Below are 25935 nucleotides of genomic sequence, written 5' to 3'. Positions count from 1 at the left end.
GCGTGTTAACGTTTTTTTTGTTTAGGTAAAGTTTGCGTCCGAAAGTGTAATTTCTTTGGATCGATAACCAGGCTGCACAGCGGTGCGTTAAAGTAGAAAACAACTTCTTCCCTACAAACTTTACCTAAAGCAAAAAAAGATTAATACGCAACTCATGCATGAATATTATACGCACAAGTGTGAAGAGGCCCTAAGTTAAGGCGGGCGTCACGCCTTTAGAAAGGGTGTAAATTTGTCTTTCCTTTCGCGTTTTGGCACTTTTACGGACTCAGTCCTACCGCAAAACGACTACAACGCACGTTTTCTGATACACATTTATATTACACTGTACGATGTAAACTTTCACGTTTTGGCACTTTTACGGATATGTATCATGTAGACTCACCGCAAAACGACCACAGCGCATGTTTTCTGATACACATTTATGTCCTAGTCACTAAACTGTTCTTAAGTCTCTACAAGACCACTCGGTGGCCTAAAAAATGGGTAGAAATCGGCCGAAAAGGGTGACAAATTTCACTGCTATGACCGACGAAGTCCTGTAAAAATATTACCCCAATTTTGGCCAAATTATACTTTTTTTTAGTCCGCTGAGTGGTCTGGTAGACGCTACACCACTCATCTAACTGAGTTGCATCATGCGTTTTAACTTTAGTTTACCTAGAAAATACAATAAAGTCGTTTCACAATTCACTTCGCAACATCTGTAAATCACATGATAAGTCCCTTAACTCTTTATGGCCCATTATTCCAACCACAGGTGTGTCCATAAGAATCTATCAACGCCAAGAAGACACCTGAACAAACGTGACCCGTATATTGAAACAAGACCGGCTTGAAGGACTTGAAGCCAGCACATCTTGCACCTAGACAAACGTGCAAACAAAAAAGTTTGCAACTTTGAAACTAAGTCATTTGCCTGTCGTGGTGAAAGACGAAAGAACAGTTGCCTTCAAGACCGACTTGCAAGACTTCAAGCCAGCACATATTTCAACTAGACAAACGGACAAAGAACGAAAAAGCTTGGATCTTTGAGCTGAGTCACTAGTTTTGCTCTGGTGAAAGAAGAAAGAACAGTTCCTTCCAAGATGGGGGATGAAGTGATAATAGAACAGAATGGCGTCGAGCTGTCCAACGTGGAGGAAGGTCCTACAGGGAAAGAGAAGATCGATATAGAAGAGGACGAGTCGGCCGAGGACCGCCCGGCATGGGACAACAAGATCCAGTACCTGCTGTCTCAGATCGGGTTCGCGGTGGGGCTGGGCAACGTCTGGAGGTTTCCGTACCTCTGTCAGAGGAACGGTGGAGGTTAGTTCCTCGTCTTTTTTGCTTAATTGTTTTACCGGATATTTTAGATGTTCAAGTTTGTAGAGTTGTCGGATTATATTTTTTAGACGTGTTCCTCGAGTGTTCAATGTCGTTACAGCTTCAAATATCTTGAAGTTTGATTTAGACCCTTAGAAACTTTTGCAAAGGTATCCAAAAACTGTGGAATCTACGGAAGACGATGACGAAAATAGTTCCTTTTTTGAAAAGAGAAAAGAATATCTCATACAATAGGTCCATGCTGGACGGAAATATTCCTTGTTCCCCTTTTCCTACCGTAAACCACTCAATAAAAGGATACAAAGGTTCCCCATTCGACCATTTTATGATTCCTTACATTAGATCTGTTACTCAAAACTGAACGAAGAAAATTTTTCCCTTACCCACTATCATACACTCGAGTTAAATGTAGCGTAAAGGATGTAACGCTAAAAGTGAGACCAACAGCGGTTTAATCATTACCTGAAAGTCTAAAAGAAAAGTAAAAGAAAGTTCCATCGATAAGATAGTACTAACTTCCAAAGTCCATTGATAAGATACCACTAACTTCCTAAGTCTAACCGCTATCTGGTTTGAACAAAGACTCCTGTTAACATGCTACCGCGAATTATGAAGTAAAGAGATAGAACAAGATTTCAACCTGGTTGTAGTAATAGTTAAACAAGTTAAGCAACGCAGGATCTAAATCCAAGCCGTTTACGTACACGTGGGCCCAAACCGCTATCAAAATGACATATTTGAATTGAGCAATATGTACAGACAAGTACGTAATGATACACAGTCACAAGTTTTGCCTGGACTTTGCTTTGAGTCTAGTCAGAAGTAGCAGCAGTAGGTTTTTCCAGGATGTTTGAACGTTCGTTCTATTCTTTTGTTCTATTCTATTAGTTCGCTCGTTCGTTCTATTCTATTTTAGTCGTTCGTTTTATTAGAATAATTAGTCTATTCTATTCGTTCGTCCAATTCGGTCTATTCTATTCGTTCTATTCTATCCGTTCGTTCTATTCGTTTTATTAGTCACAGCTATTTGTAGATGCGGGTTGAGGAAAACGGTGGCCCTTTGCCAATACTAGAGAATTAAACAACCGCCTTTGTCAAATATGTTCCTGATAAACAGTAGGACACACCGGCTTTACAGCCAAAAGATACCTGTCAGTCACAGAGGCGTCCTTTTGTAAAAAGAACCCTTTCGATCATTAAAGAGGGAGGGGCTGTCATTTGTATTTATTCACTACTGAAGTAGCGGCCCGACAAGACATTAGAAAGAATATACAAGCTTTCCCAATATTCAATTGCCTGCGGTAAAAAGGTAAAGATCCCATAGTCTTTTTGACGCCATAGGGACAGTGGGTTGTAAATCCACCGTGTCTGGGGCATGGCATTGCAAGGCAGAGCCCATCCCTTTCCTTACACAGCATTTAACGTTACCTCCCCAACCGAAGTCCAAGTACTCATTTATACTCTCCAAGAGGTATAAAAGATACTCTCCAGGTATAAATCTCTTGGAGAGTAACTCATTTATACCTGGGTGGAATGAGGAAAGTCGTGTGAAGTACCTTACCCAAGGTTTAGTCGGGAACTTTGGGAATCGAACCATTTACCTCTAGATTCGTCAGTATCACGTTTCGGACAGTCATATTAGACTAGAACCAGACCTAATGTGAATCATTAACATGACCTAGGGCATCACCTGGCGTGGTAAAGATTTAGAGTGGACAGAAAAATCAACTCATACCACAGTTACTAAGGGGTCAGCTACACAGGTGGCTGATTAAAATGGGCGTTGTCGCCGACATATTAAATGTGTGTTAGAAAGGTCACTGGGCGGTCACTGGGTCCTATAATCCGGCCAGCCTTTTCTAAATTACCAAAAAACTGCTCAAAAATCGTAAAAGAAAGGGTTTGGAATCTTGTTAAGAAGTAAGATTTATGCAAATTGCTAAAATACGCCTTTTTTCAAATAAAAGAGTCTCTTTTTTCTTAATTCTTTGCCGTTTTGTTTTTTGGGTTTTCTTTCTTCCGTTTCAACGTTTTTCTTTCACTTTTCTGTAGATGTTTTTTAAGATTTATCAGCCGTTATCTTTCCTGGGTTGGTTTAGTTTCCTATTTCTTTTTCCGCTGCCTACGTCATGTGACGTCACGACTTGTGAACGGCGCCAGATGGTGAAGCGGGTTAAAAAAAATCATGGTGACGTCACAATTGATAAATTACCCCCTTGCGTTTGTTTGTTTGTTTATCTGTTTGTTTCGGAACTGTCGTGCTTAACATTAAGACTCACAATTGTATCAAGAACGCCACATTTTAAAACGTCTTAGAAAATCACACACAAAAAAGTAATACTAGTTTTATCGGTCATGACCTTAGAAAACTGCCGACTGGCATTGTGCCTGATATTGATTAAAAGCCCGTATTTCGATCAATTTCTTGCAAAATCTGATTTGACTGATCCAAACGTAATCCTCATTTGAGAACGCACTCAAACGCAATGGAAAGAGACCACTGTCATCGGCAACGTGTCTAAAACACTACTATAAGACACACTGGAGACACGCGCTCTAGCTGCGAACGTGTTTCATAGCTAGTTTTCAGACGTACTAGTACTACCACTTTTGGTAGCTCTGAAATGCTCTTAGTTTCTCTAACTGTGTGTATGTAACGTTATAGAGAGTAAGCTATGTAGCTATAGACAATCAAACCATCAAAGACCCCAGTTCACTGACAGCTCCTTGTCTTAAGTCCAAAATAAACACCACATCTTCCTTTAATACCTTTATTTAGCAACGTCAGACAAGTTGACACATACGTCTGCATGTCCCCAATACTTCTCCCCCACTCACTACCTCCATGCCAGGATTTATTTGGAAGACCCTTACTTAGACTTGGCGGATGTGTAGACACTCACGTATGTCTAACGATTAACAGACAGCTGACCCACTAGCATCGATAATGCTCCTAGTTTATGGGACAGTTACAGATTTCTTGGTTCGTGGCCAAGAAGTATAGAATATCAAAGCAGTAATGCGTTAACAAAAAATGAAACGCGAGTTTGAGATGGCTTAAAAAATGGCGTATAAATTCAGTGTTCTCGCCAGGCCTTTTCAGCATAGGGGCCCCCTATGCTGTGATTTGGACCCCCTATGCTGTGGTCTGGACCCCTATGCTGTGTTTCAACCAGTATAGGGGTGTTTCTTTCTGGAAAGAACCTTGTGACCCTTCATGCCTCTTATAAAAAGTTCATATTTGGCTTTAGAATGAGGCTGCCAGCTGTAACAGAGGAAAAACTTTACTTCACAAAATTTATCCCTCAAAATGCAGGAAATAGTGTCCCATTGGGTTATGAATTCAAAAATTTTCCGGGGGAACAAGCCGGACTCCCTACTCTGTGGTAATTTCTTCGTAGCTTGCGCCGCGTAAAGTTGGCCTTCTGTACCTGACCCCTATGCTGTGAAAAAATTCTGGCGAGAACACTTAAATTGCTGGTCAAATGTTAAAACACGTGATAATAGTGTTTTATGAAATTCAGGTGTACCTTTTTTCAACGTTCGTCTCTACTGAAGTTAAACGTTTTTATGGGCGATTTTGTTCTTCCCTTATTATTAATTTGTTTATTCGAAAGACAAACTTACATGCGCACGGAATGGTCTGTGCCTCCCTAAATAATGTACAGTTTGTTACAAATTAATGTGTTGTTGAAAATATCAAACGATAAGACACCAAGTTAGAAAGACCTATCCTAGCTTTCGGCATGGTGAACGCCCCTTCTCCATCTGCTCTGCTTTAGTCTTTTTAGTCCTTAAAATAAAGAAGCAACCAAACAGACAGACGCGTGCCCATTTTTGTGACTCGTCCGGCAGGGTTACTGAACTTCCCACATGTCAGGTCACGATGACAAACGTCCTGCTGTCACGAATGACCTGCTATGTTTACTGTCGTCTCATTATTCAGTTCCACAGCCATGAAAGCTAATGACTGAGTTGACCGAGCCATTAGGAGACTCGGGCCATTACACTGTGCCTGTCTTTAACGACACTTGTGTAAATGTCACCACAGTTGGGGTATTTACGAAATGGAAAAAAATATTTCAGCCACCATTTTGAATTGTCAGAGCATTCTAAAAGAAAGAAACAGGCCGTGATCTTAAGTTCACGAAGCTATTACTATTATGAGACTGACGAAAGGTAGTGGATGCTACCTAAAACGTCTGACCGTTAGTCTATCCAGTAGCTTAAGTAACTGTTACCTTGCGTATCTTACTACCTGTTTGTCTAATCTTCATCAACAGATCTTGATTTTCTTCAGTATTTTTAGTGTTTGATTCGTTCGTCAAACTAGTTTGTCATCATGCCCCAATACCTCTTCAGGATAAGTCGTATGGTGTTCTCATTGCCCCTTCCTCCATAAAGAACTTTGAGTGTGTAACGAAAATAGTTGCTGTAGTATCCATAAAAGTTTAAGAGGGTGCAATATAAACGTTAAAGAGGATGTAAATAATATTTTATGAGGGTCCTTCTTCACTAATTACCTCAGTAAACAATCTTCTGGAAACATTAACTCCGAACAAATTTACACCTTTGCCATAATTTTGTTTTTATACGTGTTGATTATGACGATAGACACACTGATGGAAATATTTTTTTGTTTGTTTCTTTTTATCCTAGGTGCGTTTTTGATCCCGTATTTGATCATGCTTGTGATCGAGGGGATCCCGATCTTCCACCTGGAGCTCGCGATCGGACAGCGGATCCGGAAGGGATCCATCGACGTCTGGAACCAGATCAACCCGTTGCTAGGCGGGGTCGGCGTCGCCATGGTTGCAGTGTCGTTCCTTGTCGCCCTGTACTACAACGTCATCATCGGGTGGTGCGCCTTCTACTTCTTCAACTCCTTCCAGGTAATTTTATACCTTACATTTTACGTTGTGTATTGATTTCGTTGGCGTCCACGGACGCCGCCATTTTTTAATCATTCGTCAGGTCGGCGCCATCTTATTCTACTGCAAACTTCCGAGACTTTTTCCAGACAACTCTACGTATGTCAAGCCTGTCTTGGTTTCGTTGGCGTCCACGTGCGCCGCCATGTTTGAATCATACGTCATATCAGTGCCATCTTGTTCTACTGCAAACTTCAGAGACTTTGTGTGAAACAAGTCATTCATTCTTCGGACTTGAACAGTTTTTAAGGCCTTTTTTATAACAGCTCATTTATTCTTTGGACTTGATGATTTTTAAAAAGTCATTACACATGATACATACTGACTGTACGGTTGTGTTCACTAGGCACCCCTCCCCTGGGCCACCTGCCCCGGGAATGGTACAGTCCTGGAGTGCGAGAAGTCCTCCCCTACAGCGTACTTCTGGTACCGGGAGGCCCTGGACACCAGCGAGTCCATTGAAGACTCGGGGGGCATCAACTGGAAGATGATGCTCTGCATCTTCACCGCCTGGCTGATTGTGTGCGTCTGCATGATCAAGGGCATCAAGTCGTCTGGCAAGGTAAGGATTTAACAAAACAAACAAACAAGAAGGCAGCATTCGGTGTTTCAAGAATGGTTTCTGATTGATGATGGTGATGAATTGATGATGATGATGATACCTGGACATCTTAATCTGTAACGTTTTGGCTTTTGTTGCAAAAGTTACAAGAAAATGTGTGATCAAACCTTTACTCATTCGACGCAAGGATGTGAATACAATAATATTGAATGCAGCATTTGATTAAACATGGTTTAAGAACAACGGTGTAAATCTTTGGGGTGGATTTTGTGTCCAAGAACTTGTCCGCCCTTCCAAAGAACCAGAACAAGAAAGTTTATCAAAGCCAACTGGGCAAGTCATGATTAAATCGTCCTGGGGCAAGTCAAGGACGATCCTAGAAACATGACGTCATTTCTCTGTGAAAAACGATTTTGTCAGCGACCCAGGTTAAGTTGGTTCTCTGAATGTATTGATTTTCCCTTTGGAATCGATCTCTCATTTGGTTTACTTGTTAACAAATCCTGGGGCCCGTCTCAGAACAAAACGTCCCAAAACGAACCTTATATATTCTTCAACTCTCGCGTTGACAAATTTCCGGATTGGCTGACCTACACCTAACGTCTGCCAAAGCCTGTCCTTGAGGGATGGTCCCTTTGCGTCCCCATTCACTAGTCTTTCCATATATGGAAATGGCGCGAAAGAACGGAAGGTTCTATCAACAAGAGGTCAAGTCTCTAGCTACCAAAACAGTACACGCTTGGTAGTTCTGTGCACAGTTAGACGTGACGAAAGGCGCTGCACTTGTGTTTTGTGTCAATAAAGATTGTGTGGTATTGTATAGTTGTATTTTTGACAGACGCGGTATTAATCAAGTTTTCTTCTATCGATTTAAGCTTTTTGCTAGTGGTACACGCCCTTTCTTTTGTTTCGTGAACAAGTTCTGTCGACCATGATTAATTGCTTAAATGAGAACAAAAACATAGAAAGGGCATTTGTTTGCTGTAAGGACCGTGTGTTTTGGACCCTTGCCAAATTGTTAAAGAAGCTCAATGCAGTATTTTGTGGCAAATTTGTAGCTATCTTGTTGACGAAATCTTTACGCTATTTTCATTTACCACAACTTGTTAACAAATTTGCGTCATGATCTCAATTTTAGGGCGTTTAAACAGCACAAAAACAAACCGCCCTTTATTTATTTATTTCTGATACCACTAATAATAGATATAGCCCAGGATGTAAACAAACTCCCGTTTCCGTCGGCGATTTCGGTAAGTTCCGTTCAAACTCCACAATGCCGTAAGTTCCGACACAAATACTCAACAAATGAATAACAAACCGGTTAACCGGATACGCGCAGGTTACGCGAAGGCCGCCAGACGTGGACTTTGATAGGTCAACCGGTCACTGACTTTCACCGCTTGGCGCCGGGTTGACGCTATATAGTCTAAAGCTCGTTTAGGAAGAACGTCACGTAAGAAAATTCTGATAAATGAGTTTCGTTTCCTAGCACGGAGAACTCGAGGCTGCTAAAAGGTAGCAGAACACAGACTTTTCGAAACGGGTGAAGGTCAAGTAGACAAGTTGACTTTTGATTGATGTCTACGGCGTCTTTCCCAGCATTTAGAACGTACCGCATAAGGTCGTGTTCGCGTATACAGTACCGTATAAGGATAAAATCCCGTCTATAGTTTACTGATGTTGTGTCGGAAATGAAAGATATCGTATACAGCGGACGAAATTCTAATGCAGCGTTGACTAAAACATCAAATAAAAACCTTGATGAATTCTATTGTAACTACCAAGTAACGAAACCTGAATATGCCTGGATGCTTGATACCACATTGTAGCTGAGGTATCAGGCTGGTCAATGGTTGAATGTGTCTAGTTATTGTTGATACTTAATTTTTCCACCCAAAAAAAATCACCAGCCATGCAGATTGTGCGGAGTCCCTCGTTTGCACATGACGTTCTTGAACAGTGCTAACGTCCTAGTATTTATGCCAACAGGCCATATACTTTACCGCGACGTTCCCGTACGTGGTTTTGCTGATTTTCTTCGTCCGAGGAGTGACCCTCGAGGGCGCCGGTGACGGCCTGGCGTTTATGTTTTTGCCTAAAGTAAGAAATTCTACTGAGATTTGTCTCGGTGGCGTGTGTGTAGCGACTTGTGCTCACTGTTCCAGCATCCTACAAACCAAGGACAAACAAATATACAAAACAAACTCTATCTCTGAGTCACAAAGTTCTCTGTACACAAACAGAGAGTTAATACCGAGCCGACGTTTTGGTGACCGTCTGTCACCTTTCTAATGGCGATAATGACTGGTTCTACTTGGCACTGCAGCTAGGTGTCGCTGCTGCATTGTAAAGAATGCGATCCCAAACGTGAGTTAACATCCCCCTCATCATTTACACTGCAGCAGCAACACCTAGCGTCAGTGCGAGGTATAACCAGTCAGTGTTGACTAGAGTAAGGTGGCAGACGGTTTGGTATAAATTATAAACCATTTGGTTGTGTACAAAGAACTTTATTACCCAGTGATTTACCAACCCGTTGAAACTTTATTTTGATCTCTTTTGGACAATCCGTTGAATAGAAATGCAATGTGGACAGCTGGTAACAGGGGGCGATTGTCGTTGCAAAAAGCTGGCAAACGTTGTGTGTGCTTGTGTGCCCTCCTGTGTGCTTAATTTGTCCCCTTGTTTTGTTGGATTTGCGTTTCAGGCTATCTACTTCACTGCTACATTCCCATACGTCGTGCTTTTGATATTCTTTTTCCGTGGCGTGACGCTTGAGGGCGCTGGCGATGGATTGGCTTTTCTGTTTATACCCAGGGTAAGGAATGCGCGATACATGGCTTCTGTCGCTTCAGTCTGATCTCCAAGCAGATATTCCGATGGTAGAATCTTTACCATCGATAGACAAAGACAGTGTCCAGTATACGTAGCCTCTACCAGGCTCCACAGGTCGATGGATAAATCGTCAGAAAATGGTCAAATAGACAGGTAACAGTCCAGAGGAGTTAGCCAATTTGTTCCCTGGCAGGCAAACTCCTCTAGCATGTTATATGTCTATTTGACCAATTTCTACTGTTTTTCTAGCGACCTGTGGAGCTTGGTAGAGGCTAAGTGTCAATTGCAGAGGGTAAGTGTTTCTGTTTCGACCCATGGATACTGTCTTGCCACCGGAATATCTGCTTGGAGATTAGATTCGGCTGTGTTATGTTGCCTGCACGCTTAGCCACTGCTTTGCTGCTTTTTTAGAGAAGAGCACAGTTCACACCAAAACGCACTTATATCATAACTCGCTGATGCTGCAGGTAAGTACTACATATACCTTTGTGTAGGATAATCCGTCATCGTCCTAAAGAAATTATTAAGTCATGTAACGCTTTTCCGATATATCCTCCCTTTTGCAATTAACCTTTACTAAATGATTAACAAATGAAAACTACAGTTTACACCGGAAATTTAGTCCATTTCTCACGAAATCGAAGGTTTTCAGCACCTTATTGAACGAGATTCTACCAGCAAATTTTAGGCTTTGTTCGACTAGTCAAACTTACTATAGGTTTGTTGCAAACAATTATTTCAAAAACAATGGTTATTGATTATTGTTGATGAAAACAACTTAGTGGTTCTATTACTAATCATTATTTCGTAGATTGACAAATACACAAGGTTCATTAGAACAAGGGTTATATTGACAAAAACAACTTATTGGTTCAATAACTTATTATTTTTCTGTAGGTTGAGAAGCTGGCGGATCCGATCGTCTGGCTGGAAGCAGCCACACAGATTTTCTTTTCCCTCAGCGTGGCGTTCGGAGGGCTCATCTCCTTCTCTAGCTACAACCCCAGGTGGGCCTGCTGTTGAAACCTAAACTGCTAGATGGCGCTTATGTACAGAACTATCACTTTACCTTCGCCAAGGTAGCATTTGTTTGTAGTTGAACAGCGTAACTCAAAAAGCTATGGATGGATTGTCATGAAAATTGGTATGTGGTCAGCTCTCCTCATATGGAATATATTATTAAAGTTTGGTCCCCCTGGCGTCTTTCTTTGGTACTGCAGCAGAACTTTCAATCTTCAGATTTCGTTACCTGGTCATAATTTTTTAGTGGTAGACAGCTCTTGTTGCCGTTGCATTTTTTTTTATCCAAAACGTCAATTCACAAAACGTAACAAATAGAAATATAATAATGTGAATTTCAATCTCTAGATTTTTAGTATTAACTTTTGTCTAACTATTTTTTCAATTTTTATTCACTTTTTTTTCATTCTCAGGAAAAACAACTGCACCCGTGATGCTGTCGTTGTGTCAATCATCAATTCCGGGACTTCTATTTTTGCCTCGATCGTCATCTTTTCCGTCCTGGGCTTCAAGGCGCTGACAGACAGCCGCAAGTGCCTCCAGGAGTAAGTATCGTCTGAATTTGACGTCATGATTGCTCTGACCAATCAGAAACCACTTCTTGATAAATTGATGCCTAACTTAATACGGTCTTGTACGTAAATCCTAATCCTAATTAGATTCGACTAGACATACATGGTGTTTGATAGACGTATGAGTCAGTTTGGTGGATTTAAAAAAATTATGTTTTTTTATAGCAAATGTCCAGATCTTGTGGGCGTCATTCCGCCACCATTGTAGGAATTTCAAGTAAAGTACCTTCTCAAGAACACGTCTTGGTATGGCGAGTATCGAACCCCAGACCTATTGGTTCTGAGCCCAACGATCTAACCGTTACGCCACACCAACACCACACGTTGGTGAACTATAATCACAAATTTATGTTGTTTTTCTTGACGTCATCCAGGTTCCAGGTCGTCATGGAGAATAATGTACCTGACTTCGCTAACCAGAACATGACCGTGACAGCCTCCAACTACATGGACTTGTGGGGCACCTACAACACTACTGACACCGCCGTCCGGGACTTCAACTTCGGCTACTGCAGCAAGGAGGGCAACCTCAACAACGTAAGTCTGGCAAAGATATTTCTATCGGGCACAATGAATTTCATTTTGCAGGCTATAATTAAGATTATTATTCACCTTGTAAGAATGTTTTTGTTATCGATGAAAATATTCAAAGGATAAAAATAAGGTTGATTAAGGTTAATTAATGGTTTTTCAAGATGTTTTTGTTACCGATGAAAATATTCAAAGGAAAAAAATTAAGGTTGATTAAGATTGATTAATGGTTTTTCAAAAACATCCCATAACTCCTCAGCCGCATCTCTTTAATACCTTAAAGTGTAATGTTAATAATGTATGTCCTTCTGCAGGCCGTTGGTGGGACCGGTCTGGCATTTGTAGTCTTCACGGAGGCCATGAACCAGTTCTACCCGCTGGAGATGGGCCCGTTCTGGTCCATCCTGTTCTTCCTCATGTTGGCGAACCTCGGCCTGAGCTCCATGTTCGGAACGCTAGAGGGCGTCATCACACCGCTGAGGGATGCCGGGATATGGAAATGGCGCAAGGAGTTTCTTGTTGGTACGTTACAAATTTGTACTCTCCAAGCAGAGGTTCGGGGCTGGCTGTTTTTTGACGTGTTTGTAGGCGTTTTTGTCGGGATTTCTATTTTGTCCCCTTTTTTTGTTTGTCTCCAAGCCAAATTAAAGAAAACAGGACCAATTAGAAAGTCTGACAAAAACGCCCAAAAGTTGGAGAAATGTGGTTGAAAGGGTATCACTGTAGTTCCCAACCGTTGACCAGACTAAGGGACCGCTGAAGTTGATAATAAATGAATAACTGAATGTTTAACTCTCTCCCAAATGTTTATTTTTGTAAATGTTCTACTTCTTTTCCTCTGCAGTTCTCCTGTGTGTGGTCTGCTTCCTGATCGGACTGATCTTCGCACAGTACTCTGGGAGCTACTGGCTGGACATCTTTAACGACTACAGCGGGACCTTCCCACTGCTCATCATCGCCTTCTTCGAGAACATCGCCATCGTGTACGTCTACGGCTTGAACAGGTAAGAACTCACTGATGTTTGTTTATTAATCTATTAAGATTTTCCGCGTTTGTCGAAGGATTGACACAACAGGTGACTATCGCCTTTCCAAGATGTAAACTGAGCGACCGGCCGCGGACTGTAGGTTTGATCCACGCACACTTGGATGGGCCCCCAGTATTCTTTTTGATAAGTGTGGTGGGGTCCTGAACGTGCTCGAGATGTGGCTCTCCTCAAACACGGGGCCTTTGCTTTACGCCCATTCGATAGGGTATCCCTAACCGAAGCTAAGTATTCGAGTTAGAAAATTAGGGGTTAAATCCCTTTCCAAGAGCACAACATTGGGGTCTGCTCGGGATTCGAACTCAGAACCTTAAGATTCTACATCAACACCCCAACCACAAGACTGCCTTACGACCTAGATGTACCACTACTCCTTAGCCTGAAATCTAAACCTATTATAGCTCCCGAGTCTCCTCTCCGCTATTTGCGAAGAGGAGACTCGGGAGCTATAATAGGTTTGGATTCCAGTCTAGCCCTTCCTTGTTGAAGAATGCGGTGCCAATTGTGACGAAGTCTATCTACATTTATATCCACATCGTCTCTGTTTATTCATCACTCTGTTTGATTGACAGGTTATCAGACGATCTGTTGTACATGACCGGATCCCGCCCGAACATCTACTGGAAGGTGACCTGGATGTTCCTGACCCCCGTCTCCATGTTGGTGATTTTCGGCGCCACCATTTACACCGAGGCCACCCGGACCATCACATACAAGGGCTGGGATTCCGCGCTGGTACGTAGTCTCTACCATATTCCATAGGTTGCTGTGAATAGTAGAAACTGGCCAAATAGATTGAACTAAACGAGACAACATACAAAACTTGACCAATTGCCGTCGCGCACTGAACCATACAACAAGGGCACAATATTACACCTTGTCCACCTTTTAAACAACCCCGTATAGTTGGCCTTATTATTGTAAAGTTATATATTTTTACTGACATTTTTTCGTAAACGCCATTGTTCACACAATTCAGCCGTCTGTAAAGGCTGCGAGGTGATGGCATCGTTCCATTTCAATGTATGAATTGTAGTATTAATTATACTGTTTGTTAAATGATTAAACCAATGATGTTTTCAATTCAATTGAATTCTATCTATTTTATTATCCAGGGCCAAGTTGTCGACAAGGGCCCGTACCCGTGGTGGGGAGAGATGATGTGCTACGTCCTGATCTGCCTCCCGACCCTGTTCATCCCCCTGGTGTTCTTCCTGCGCCTGACCGGTCTGATGCCGTACCGCGGCGAGACACTGAAAGCCAAACAGAAGCGAACGGTACCTGGAGCCATCAGCAAGCAGAACCTGGTGACAGATTCGGTGACCTCCGTTTCGGGCTCCATAGCGGCCTACCCCGCCAATGGAGTCATTAACCCCGCTTCCACAGCTTTGTAACTAACCCCACGCCTGGTGTACCTCTACGTCCGTCCGTCCGTTCGTTCGCCTCTTCGCGCATGTGCAGAAGCTACTGTAGCCGCCATCTTCCTTCTGTGGTGTTTGGGGAAAGACTGCTTCAATGTTGGCTGATATGCTGTGTGAAAACGAGGCTAGATCTGCATTTAAACGAAACTGTTCTGAGCAAAATTGATAAAAATCTAAAGATGATCAAAAAGATCTTTTAGTATATATATATAATTATATTGACTGACTGAAACGACAATATGGCATCTTACACGCACAATCAAAAAGTGATTTTGTATCATAATTATTGTACAGATTTTTACTGTAAGGTAACAACAACGTTCATTTCTCTTGTTTTGAACTTTAAATCGCTCGACTATTTGATGAATTTGAAGTGATAAAGTTGAAGGTTTCTCATGAAGCAAAAATGTGTAGGTTTTTTTAGGAGATAAATTATTTTTTTAATAAATTAATTTATGAATTATTTTATGATGACACGAGATTTATGCAGTTCTAGTCTCCCACACAACAGTTCTCGGACTTCGTTATAGACCTCTTGTAAAACTGGTAGTTGTTCTAGAAAGAAATAGTGTTACTAACATAGAGTTTCATTAACATCTCTACACTGTTGAACTCTGTTTCATTGGAATAGTGGCAGAAATGTAAACCCTAATGCGTTTATACGGTTTGTACCTATATTCAAGATGCTGGCATTGTGAATATAGGAAAGATGAATTCTCCATTGGTGACTACAAACTTGTAAAGAAAGATGGAAGGAAAACAATTTTATCAAAGTTTCTATGTCCCATAATGATGTGCCAGCGGTTCCTAAGACTTAGTGTTGTGTTGATTTCAAAAGTGCCAACGGTTAACAAACAATCAAAACTTCCAAACAAACAACTAAAACTGCCAAAATACAAAATCAAAACCAAAGAGAAAGAGGAACATTCGGTCGGAAAGGCTACACTGCCATATAGTGCTACATCATTTTTTCTTTTGTTAAATGAAATTTTTGGCACATTACACCTCCCAAACTCTCCCTACAAGCAAACCTGCATGGAATATGCTGAATTCCTCACCATTTTTAATTTTTTTGTTCAATTTCATTTTATTTTTCTGAATTCTAAATTCTATTTTACGTTTTGAACAGTTCTCGGTGTCTATACTCCTTCCACTTTCTATAATGCACGACATACTTGTGGCATGTAGCATGTTGCTTAGTAGTAAACGGGATAAGGTGTTAGTTTCAGTAGTCTGGTGTAATTAAGGTGGTTAAGGTGTTGAGATTCTTAAGGTGGTTGACCTTCTCCATCTTAAGGCAACGAAACAACAATTTTGACCGGGGCTATTACCTCTATTTTCAGCTGAAGATGCGGTTTTCGGATCTGAAGGCACACTCTACGGAAGACAGCGATTCGGTCAAGGCCATGTTACCGTAGCATCATGTGATCGTCACGTGGCCGTCATGTGATCATCACGTGATCGTCTCATGAGAGTCACGTGACTAGCATGAGATCATCACGTGACTGGAGATCACGCAAAGTTTTTCTTTTCAATGCTGAAAACAGTGGTATTTATGGAGAATATTCTGTCTTCAGTATGGAAATGAAAATCCCAATGCTGTCCAGAAAACAAGCGGAGTTATTTTCTTCTACAACTCAAGCGACGGATATGTTAATTCGGCATGATATTTGATATCCTTGCAGCTTTAAGGTACAATACCCCCAAAACCTGACCAACTAAAATTTCAAAGATTGGAGTGCACAATATCATTCCTGTACTTAATTTCAGATGCGATATATTTGTGTATGGATTGTTATTATTATTATTTCGCAATTTCTGAAATGCACTCTTGGACCTGCTTGCTTATTTTTGCCAATGTACATATATTCTAAGAGAGTGCTGTGGCATATAGAATGCTGCATCATGTATATAGCAAACAGCTTTCGAAATATTTTCAGCAACCATGCTACAGAGCCTATATACCCAAACACCTTGTGACCAATACGCTGGTTCACGGTTTGAACTGGGCATGCGCAGTGTACTAATGCATTGTGGGTAATATACCAAAGGTGAAGGCCCCTTAGACATAAACAAAACACGTCTGGACATGTGTCAAGTATGGTCTAGACAAGTTCTGTTTACAAGTAAGGGGCATTCACCTTTGACCTCGCGCATGCGCAGTTCAAACCACGAATCGGCTTGTTGCGTCCTGTTATAGCAAGGCAGAACCACTAGCAGTTTCCCACAAGCAAAGTCTGAAAGCGCTTTGAAATTAGACCAACGTGACGTCATTTCAAAGCGCTTTCGGATTGATCTGTGGAAAACTGCACACATATCTGCCGATCATTCATTGCTTTATATATAATGCACACTTATCTTGGTCCAGGATGAAATTTGGTTTGATGAATTTTGGCAAGAACAAGCCGATATTGAATATACTATAAGATTATGGTCTCTAGAAGCAAATACAAAGTACACTAAACATAGTGTATATTTCTGTGCTATTTTTGACATTTGATTGTCCGGTGTGTGACGGTTTGACCATTTCACAAATACTTTGAAAAGAAGACCATAAAGACCAAATACTATGTATATTTTGTGTATACTTTCAACATGTACTTTGCAAATCGAAAGAGATGGCAGCAAGAATCCCAAAGAATACTTACATATCTGTTTGCTGACAATTTGCAAAGTATCTGATGGAAGAAAAGAGAAATAACTCATTCTTTATTATAGATCGTACGGAGCTTCTTTCTCTTTATGCAATTAGATATTCTTTGCTTTTGTGTGTGTATGGATTGTAGTGTTATTTTCCTATACTGTATAGTACTAACATTATGTATTGGTATCACTTATTCTTTTGAAGAGCTTCACTGGCATGTATATAGGAGTGACCCTTGCCATTGTTCTTCGAACGCTCTGTTCTTTTCTTTCTGTTCGATTCGTAATCATGACGCTAGGAAATATTGTCTCTGTCTTAGCAGATTGTACTGAATGTCAGTGATGTACTAGTGTGAAGATGGATTCACACGTTGTCGCAGAGTTTAATCTCCAAGCAGATTTAAGGTGCGGCTCAGTGTTGAACGATTGATTTTGCGCTTTCTCTAAGTCTTTCCAAGAGGAGCTTCGAAGAGCTGACCACTAGCAAGACGTAGAAAATGCCACAGAACACGCGTGAACACTGAGCCGGTCCTCTCACCTGTTTGCTTGGAGAGGTGAGCTCAAGTAACAAGCTTATACGAGTGTGAAAGTATAAGTACACTTTGTAGGTTACAGAAAATGTTGTGTTGTCGGTAGCCATCAATACGGTGTATGTATAGTCCAGAATCGGTCTGATTCTGAACACTTTCTACATCCACAAACTTGACTGGAGTTGTTATTTTCGGAAGACTGCTGTCATACTGGTAAAGTGACGGACAGAGTCTCCAGTATCGAAGATGAACTTAGAGTTTACAGTTGTGAACGCCTCAAGGGCGGGGCCTACTTTATTGTTTACAAAGGATGGCAAGAGATGATAATTGTTATCTTATTTCAGAAATGGACAAAGTTGAGAGCGTAAAAATTCGGAAGTTTCCGAAGCGCTTAGAACTTAAGAGTCTATACATAGCGCGTAGTTAGTGCCTTGTAGACGGTGCGTTGGAGTGTACATGTATTATATAACTGGCTGACAGGGAACTTAAAATTCTTCTGTGATTTGCAGTTAAAATGATCGAGGTTGACTGCAACGAAATGTACTTATTTTTGAAGCTGTCTTTGTTTTTTTCAACCGTGAAGTATCGTAGCCGAGGATGTGTATTTTCTCTACTGTAGTTCTAGCGTGGCGACTGTTAGTCAACAATATGTATACCACTGATAATTGCCATCTGTACATGCGACAATACATTGTAGATAGTGAAAACAGGGATGCCCATTTCTTAGAACGTGTACCTGTATGTAAAAGTGGACAAGTAGCCGTTATTTTTGAAATTTTGTGTAGTTGAAGAGGCTAGCATTGGTGTGCGTATGTCAAATGACTGGTACATTTTGCATCATAATTCACTCGCAATATAGCCTGAGTGTTATCCTGTTTCAGTTCCAGGCTCTACCTTTCACCTACCATGAAGATAGAGCCTGGAACTGAAACAGGATGACACTCGGGCTACTCGCAATACAGTTACAGTGAAGCAATGTAGACACATATTAAGGATTAGTGTCTTCGAGCCAATAGTACGGAACCCGTCCACTGAAAAAAACTACTAATGTTATTGATTAACTAACGTAGTCTTTGCCATGCCATGATTCTGACACAATGTCGCCATGTCAGATATGTACATATTTCGCTGGAATAATGGGCCGTTCCAGTCGAATACCATAAGCCACGCCCCCTGTTCTATTTCGAACACCGTCAAAAACAGCGCTTTTTTGACGAAGGTGTTACAAATAGAACAGGGGGTTCTATATGGTGTTCGACGGGAACGGTCCAATGGACATACAGTGTAGGATATCTCAACTGCTGGTGCCTGCAATTATCAATGCAATGAATTAGCAGGAATGCACACGAGGTTCTCCCCTTATGATCAACCGAATCTCCTTTAATAAACCCTGTTACAACAGAACTGTCTTTGGTGAGTTGTTAATTTTTTTTTTTCCTTTTCTATCATTCATCATTCTATCGGCGGTATAGTGATAGGATGTCCCTGTAACTGAACTGGTAGCATCCTCACAGTTGAACATTTAGTTAGTCACTGGGAGACCCTGGGTCAAGTCCCGGGGCCAGGATATCTCGGTTGGGGCTGTACCGTCTTTCGGAAGGGACGTAAAATGGGGTCCCGTGTTCGAAGAGGTGTCAAGAGCACGTTAAAGGGGAAGGGCGGGCAACCTCTCCATGTTGAAACATACCCTGCAATTGAAACAGCTACTGAACCTTACTGCCTTGCGTGCCACTAGGCACTACAAGGGTCCGAACGAACGCTACTATCGGTTGTATACTATGGTGCGTATCAACAACAATATGCCGATTGAAACAAAATAGATTTATTTAACAATTTGCTTACCGTGTAACGTTAGTAACCGCCTAGCAATGACCAATGTCAATGACAACTTGTGCCCGACTCGGAATGGGCGATCGAAAACTACAACAGGATTTCTTGTGCTTTGTTCACCGATCAAAATTGTTTTTTCGGGAAGTTTATTCTTTCGACCTTTCTCTTTCTCATTGCAAAAGGAGTTGTGTTGTTGTCCACCCCCATTGGCAGGTGGATGGATCCGTCAGCCATTGGGGTCAAATAATACGTTTCGCTTTGAACTGATTTTTTTTTTCTTCGTCGTGTTTTGGTTGTCAGTTCTCACCTTTGACAATGTTATGAAGTAGGACTCTGATATCCAGGTATGTAAAGTTCTGTGTATCCTTCTATTAATTCAAACGAAAAGGGGAATTAGGACAAGTACCGCTAGCTGTATGATGTACCCATAAACACGAACACTCACATAATGATACACGGTGCATTCTAATGATGTATCCTCCGTAATTACATCAACTCCTGACCATTTGGGACTTATTATGACAGCGATTGAAGCCTTAGGTAAGAATCCCAGCGCTCAAAAGGCCACTAGATGCTCATCGACCCAGTTTCTAAAATCCCTCGCTCGCACCTCTTCATGAATATTTCCGTTATAGGAGCTACAAGAGGTGAATGTAATTTAATCACACCATTTGTGATCTCCCGCGCCCAGGGGAAAACAAAGAAACGTATTTTACAGCGATGGTTATCTCGGAAAGGGATGCAGGAAGTGGATGAAAGCTGGCCTAATGTAACCCCGCTACCCCCAGCGGACATTAGCCGGCGTCAAAGGGTCTTACTCCATCACAATTGCAAATCCAATCGCAGGAACATAGCTAGGCATTGGCGGTGAATGATATTTCAGCCGTATTACTACGATAGTTTCTATATACATGTACTTAAAATTTTGTTATAGCTCGTTATGCTTTCCATGCATGTCAAAATTCCATTGTAATGTCTTTGTCAGCAGGGCTAGCCCTTTGTAATAGCAACAGGCTAGTTGGGCAGCCCTGGCTGTGTGTACTGAACAGCCAAACCAATTGACAGATAAATGAAATAAAACCGTATTACTGTTAAGCTTGAGAAGGCGTACATCCGTCGGACATACATAATCCTATCCTTAGAATTATGAAGTTACTGACGGAGGACCTTTGACGTCGTCCGGAGGTCTTCATTCACTTCAGTTGCAAATCTAATCGCAGGAAGATAGATATCACGGGGTATAACGTACGTCACGGGATGGCCAGACACATTCGGTGGTCGCAGAGATCTTTCAGCCGCAACGCGCAGACACATTCGACGCGCCGCGGAAAAATCAGCCGTCCGCGCGGACCTATCAGCCGCAACGCGCAGACAAATTCGACGCCGCGCGGACCTATCAGCCGCTCGCGCGGAAAAATCAGCCGTGGGACAGCGCCATCAGGTGTCTCACTACTGCCTTCAGAGAGCGCTGGAAAGGCCGCGCCAAGGTAGGTCCTCCACAATTTCCTTCTCTAGCGTCATATAGAGACATCGACTGGTAATCTAAATAGGCCTATCAGGTGCCAGACTATCTTATGGACATCCGGAGCCAAAAATAAACGACAGGTCTTCAAATTAAGTCGAGATATAGGGATAACAGTTCTAAATCGGTGACACACCACATCGAAGTTATCAAGGTAAACAATGGCCAATGCCATATTTTGGGCCATTAGAAGCAAAGACATCTGCGGTTTTGACGTCTTTTAGTGTGATTGGGTGTCCAGAACAACGTAACATACCCTGGAATTGATATAATATGCCCACAGAGCGAAAATATGTGGTAGAAGTGATACCGCTATATAACGCCTCCCTCCCCCATCCTTCATTACGAACCACTACGTGTAGAACGATGTTAACATATCTTATGGCGGTATTAAAGCCATAAGAAGCGATATTGTTGTGGCCATTTAAATGAAGATACATAGTCATCAATGTTTGTCCAGACAAAGGCATTCATTTTTGGAATTTGCATTTCAGCCATGGAGTTTGATGAGTTGAAGAGGTTTGTGCATGTGACCACAAATGTAAAACCACCTATTCCACCCTACAAGTCTAGCCTTCAGGAGGGAGGTGTAGAACCGCCTGACAAGCCATGCCTTGGGGAGGGACAGGGTACCTGCTCTTCAAGTAACAGCACCAGTGGATCCCGTTCAAACACCAGCACCAGTGGATCCAGTGAGGGTTCAGTGTCTTTGGAAAAGTCCAACGAGTCCGATGACCTACCTGGTGTGGTTGTGCCAGCTGAAGATGTAGAAAAGGATGTCTCCTCCCCCACACGCAGGACTACAGTACAGTCTGTGTACACATGGCAAGTGCTAAGCGAACAGTGGTTCACTAGACGAACACAAGCGTCGCTGCCATGGGGCTGATAAAGGACCAGCAATTTAGTGTGGGTTCTGCAATAAAGACTTTATTTATGCTAGAGACTTTCAGGATCACTTAGTTGAGTCATCCAAGGAGTGCCCAGTTTGTCAGAAAGAGTTCAAGTGAAGAAGCACATGATAGTGCACTCAGATTGGGATTTTTGTAACAAATGTGGAAATTCCTTTAAGTCATAATATAAGAAGTCCTAAAACATCATCACAGAACCCATGACAATCCCAGAGTAAAGACGTTTGTCAGTGTTACAAGTGTGAACACAAGTTTCATAAAAAGGAAGAACTCGTGTTAATCATGCAGTAATTCTGGTTCATATAATTACATTTGTTGTTTCACAAGAAGGTATACCTCGTGTATAATGCACCTGTACAGTGCCATATTTTCATCTGTAGTGTTGGGAAAATGATGGCGTCGAGACTCGGTATTTGACTGGTTTTGACTTTGTTCTTCTTTTTTCAAGAGTCAATATTAATATACGATCAGAATACTTTAATTTGTAATCTATATCAATAAATTAAGCAACAGTGCAATATGATTACAACATAGTCATTTGCCAAGTGATGTATAACAAGATCAAGAACATGGTATTGCAATTCAGCAAATATATATGTTGTAAACAACCAGAATAAATTTAGTTATATATACCTATATTTTGTCATTTTTGGATTAACATTTCAGGAAATACAGGTGCAATACAGATGGTCAGTACAATGATGCAACGCTGAGATGGTCCATTACTTAAATCTGTAGATATAACAACCTGACAAAGTATATTCTTCATCTAATATCATGTGCTATTTCAAACATACTGCATAGTACCAAAATTGACGAATAATCTACTCAATACATATCTCTATGAATATAGATTTCTACTGCAAATATGGAGTTATTTGAATATTCAAGTTGTACATTGTATGATTTCCGTTGCTTAGTGCCTTTCGTATAAAGGGAGAGAAGCCTACAGTCCAGAAAAAGTGTCATTAACGCTAGCTCGAGTAGGAGTTGACCAGGAGAGTTGTGTTTCTTTCTGCCCGGGACTTGCTACAGTGCTGTCATCAATGCCAGTGTTATCTTCTGTTACCCATACATCTTCAACTTCGCAATCTGTGTTTGCTTTCCAGGTGCCCGTTGCTTTGTTTCTACACCTTTTCTGCGGATATAGTGTCAACCTGAGTCGACGAGGCATTTCTGAAAAATATCAGGGTTGATTATTTGCAGTGACACATTATACCTGGGTAATAGTTATACTAGCAATATAATAAACAATCTTGTGAGAAACGTATGAGATGTTCGTTGAATCATCTAGATGACGATAATCCCTTAAAGTGACAGAAGGTATTCCCCGCATATCGCCAAAATCAATCGAGGCGACAAAGACACTATTGCCTGTTAATGTTTACTATACTACAACATGTATAAGATATGGGCCGTAACTTTACTAGAAAATGGGGAGGGGGGCGTTATATAGCGGTATCACATATTTTCGCTCTGTGGGCATATTATATCAATTCCAGAGTATGTTACGTTGTTCTGGATAACCAGTCACACTAAAAGACGTCAAAACCGCAGATGTCTTTGCTTCTAATGGCCCCAAATACGGCATTGGCCACTGTTTACCTTGACAACTTCGATGTGGTGTGTCACCGATTTAGAACTGTTCTCCCTATATCTCGACTTAATTTGAAGACCTGTCGTTTATTTTTGGCTCCGGATGACCATAAGATAGTCTGGCACCTGATAGGCCCATTTAGATTACCAGTCGATGTCTCTATATGACGCTAGAGAAGGAAATTGTGGAGGACCTACCTTGGCGCGGCCTTTCCAGCGCTCTCTGAAGGCAGTAGTGAGACACCTGATGGCGCTGTCCCACGGCTGATTTTTCCGCGCGAGCGGCTGATAGGTCCGCGCGGCGTCGAATTTGTCTGCGCGTTGCGGCTGATAGGTCCGCGCGGACGGCTGATTTTTCCGCGGCGCGTCGAATGTGTCTGCGCGTTGCGGCTGAAAGATCTCTGCGACCACCGAATGTGTCTGGCCATCCCGTGACGTACGTTATACCCCGTGGATATGCATTGACGATATAAACGCTACACTTTCCGTATTATTGTCACGCATTAGATGGAGTGCTTATATAACCGTAAAACATAATCCTATTCTTTTGGTTACGCAGGTAGATGAAGTGTGTCCTTTGGACGTTGCCGCATTTTCATCTGACATGTCTGAACGGTTTCATTTCGTCCAAATCCGATAGAAGAAGAAAGAGTGGATCAAATTTTTCGCAATGTGCCACAAGTTGAAGCTGAACTAAAGCTCAGAACTTTAGAATTACATACACTTGTTGAGTATTCATGGTATGTGTAACTTCATTATAAAGATATCCCTCCGAGACTGGACACAAAGATGGCATTAATTATGATTCGTTTAATGAGGCGGATTCAGTGATGGGCACAACACTAGTAATCAACCACGTCTTGGGAATCCATCACACTCCTAATAAGATGTGTAAAAAAATCAATGAACTGTAATAACTTTTTAAAACTCGGCTGTATCTCCCTCTTTGAAGTAATTCACTAATGGGAAGTTTACTCACATTTCGATTTCTAAGAGTATCCAGTTAAATGCCCGGCTGTAAAAGCCATGTTGATAAGATTACATGGATGACATTCTCAGGGAAACCCAAAACTGATGCGAGCGTGCGAATAAAAAAGTTTTGAAAAAAAAAAGATTGCATTCATTATCGAAACTACGTTATGAGGAAGGTTGAACAAATATGGCCTTATCAAAATAGCAAATAGGGTGACTGCACTTCGGACGACTTTTTGCACTTCTTCGTTTTTGTATCACATTTCTACGTCTTGACTCAGGCAGGGTTATGACCAGCCGGCTTTCAAAATCGTAAGATTCAAAAAGTTTTTTTTAAAGATTAATCAAGTGCAAAATGCACATCAAAATGATTGCTCTCTGAGTCTTTAAGTAGAGGAACACACTGTCCGATGTCCTGCTCAATAGAGGATGCAGATGAAATGACAAAGCGTAGTGCCATTCTGTTTTTTTATGTTGTTGTAAAGATGTCATCTCGTTGAATTGAGGAAGCTTTTCGAAGATCATATCGGTGATGGCTTGAAGATCAGATCACGATCCAGATGACATCATCTCACATGATCACGATGATGTCATGATCATGATGATGTCGTCATGACCACGGTGTTGTCGTCATGATCACGATGATGTCGTCATGGTCACGATGATGTCGTCATGGTCACGATGATGTCGTCATAAGGATGATACCATCATGGTCACGATATTGCCATAGTCTCGATGCTGCTGCCAATGTCACGATGATGTCGTCATGATCACGATCATGATGTCAGAGGCATGGTCATAGTGGGCGATCATAGCTACTTAACAAGGATGTTTTCATACTTAACATGTTCACAATGTTTACGAAATTCATCGATGTCGATCTGCTCTTGAATGTGGTACTCACAATAAGATAAGATACCACAGAATATGTTAAACCAGAGCAACATCACACAAGTTTTCACGCATCATCCTATTAAAAGTTACGAACAAAACATAAAGGTCATGAAGAAGTTGATGAAACATTCAGTCCTCAGTGTAATGTCGTGAAAACCTTATTCATCATCTTCCTCCCACGAGACCTGATGGCTGACTGAAGGATGTGCCTGTGTATGAGGAGTATCGGATGTCGTCTGTCCTGACCTCTGTCATAGCTAACAAGAGTGTGGATACAGGAACGAACCACACTGTGGGAAGGGGGGTTCAATCTGAACTGATAGACATCACATCATCCATTGGTATGTTCTGTGTTTCCTTGCTCGTTCCATATATGACTTATATTTGTTTCTAAGTGTTTCTAAGTGTGAAGTGACCATGACTCAAGAGTTATATGACAGACGGACAGACAGTTGTTGACAACAGGTTGATATCGAGGACCCCCCCCCCCCAATACCTCTTAATACTGATTGACATTGACTTTATTGGAGAAATTCCACTAGTGGTGTGCTCTATTCTTCCTGGACTTCTTATTGATAGATGGGGTACATACAGTCTGGCAACAAATTATACATTATCCGATGTCTTTAGATTTTCGATTGTTCATCTGTTTATTTCTGTAACGTTACACTGTATCAGTGTATGTTTGGCTTTTCCATTGCCGAAAATACCAAGTGAGTGAGTGTGGCACGTGTGGACTAAAATGGCACCCTAATGCTACGAGTAATGTACATCAGTCGGGTCAGCCACGATTTTT

At 41.6% G+C, this 25935-nt stretch overlaps 1 protein-coding gene and 2 long non-coding RNA genes across 8 annotated transcripts in view; 2 read left to right on the top strand and 1 right to left on the bottom strand.

Annotated features, from left to right (window-relative positions):
• The window catches only part of LOC136421315 (sodium-dependent neutral amino acid transporter B(0)AT1-like), a 39730-nt gene extending 20909 nt beyond the window's left edge, over nucleotides 1-18821 (top strand). For 2 of the 6 annotated variants that reach the window (XM_066408532.1, XM_066408533.1), the window contains exons 3-13: nucleotides 761-1308; nucleotides 5986-6218; nucleotides 6604-6819; nucleotides 9527-9637; nucleotides 10552-10661; nucleotides 11088-11219; nucleotides 11621-11783; nucleotides 12092-12299; nucleotides 12622-12781; nucleotides 13396-13558; nucleotides 13939-18821. In XM_066408532.1, coding sequence (XP_066264629.1) covers nucleotides 1089-1308; nucleotides 5986-6218; nucleotides 6604-6819; nucleotides 9527-9637; nucleotides 10552-10661; nucleotides 11088-11219; nucleotides 11621-11783; nucleotides 12092-12299; nucleotides 12622-12781; nucleotides 13396-13558; nucleotides 13939-14217 — 1995 coding nt within the window. In that variant the 5' untranslated portion in view covers nucleotides 761-1088 and the 3' untranslated portion in view covers nucleotides 14218-18821. Of the gene's footprint in view, nucleotides 1-760; nucleotides 1309-5985; nucleotides 6219-6603; nucleotides 6820-8808; nucleotides 8920-9526; nucleotides 9638-10551; nucleotides 10662-11087; nucleotides 11220-11620; nucleotides 11784-12091; nucleotides 12300-12621; nucleotides 12782-13395; nucleotides 13559-13938 lie in introns of all 6 variants that reach the window. The other 4 variants (XM_066408536.1, XM_066408534.1, XM_066408535.1 and 1 more) reach the window with 4 other exon arrangements.
• Nucleotides 18822-20481: 1660 nt separating this feature from the next.
• LOC136421908 (uncharacterized) lies at nucleotides 20482-22313 on the top strand. The gene is made up of 2 exons (XR_010753539.1): nucleotides 20482-20734; nucleotides 21264-22313. It is a non-coding gene; the product is annotated as an uncharacterized lncRNA (long non-coding RNA).
• LOC136421907 (uncharacterized) lies at nucleotides 21969-23724 on the bottom strand. Its single transcript, XR_010753538.1, has 2 exons — nucleotides 23472-23724; nucleotides 21969-22853 (listed from the first exon to the last, which is right to left on the bottom strand). It is a non-coding gene; the product is annotated as an uncharacterized lncRNA (long non-coding RNA).
• Between the last annotated feature and the right edge of the window lie 2211 nt (nucleotides 23725-25935).

The sequence above is a fragment of the Branchiostoma lanceolatum genome, chromosome 16 (assembly GCF_035083965.1).
Source record: "Branchiostoma lanceolatum isolate klBraLanc5 chromosome 16, klBraLanc5.hap2, whole genome shotgun sequence".
NCBI classification, from domain to species: domain Eukaryota; kingdom Metazoa; phylum Chordata; class Leptocardii; order Amphioxiformes; family Branchiostomatidae; genus Branchiostoma; species Branchiostoma lanceolatum.
The sequence above is the reverse complement of the archived record's forward strand: the minus strand, read 5'-3'. Positions and strand labels throughout refer to the sequence as shown.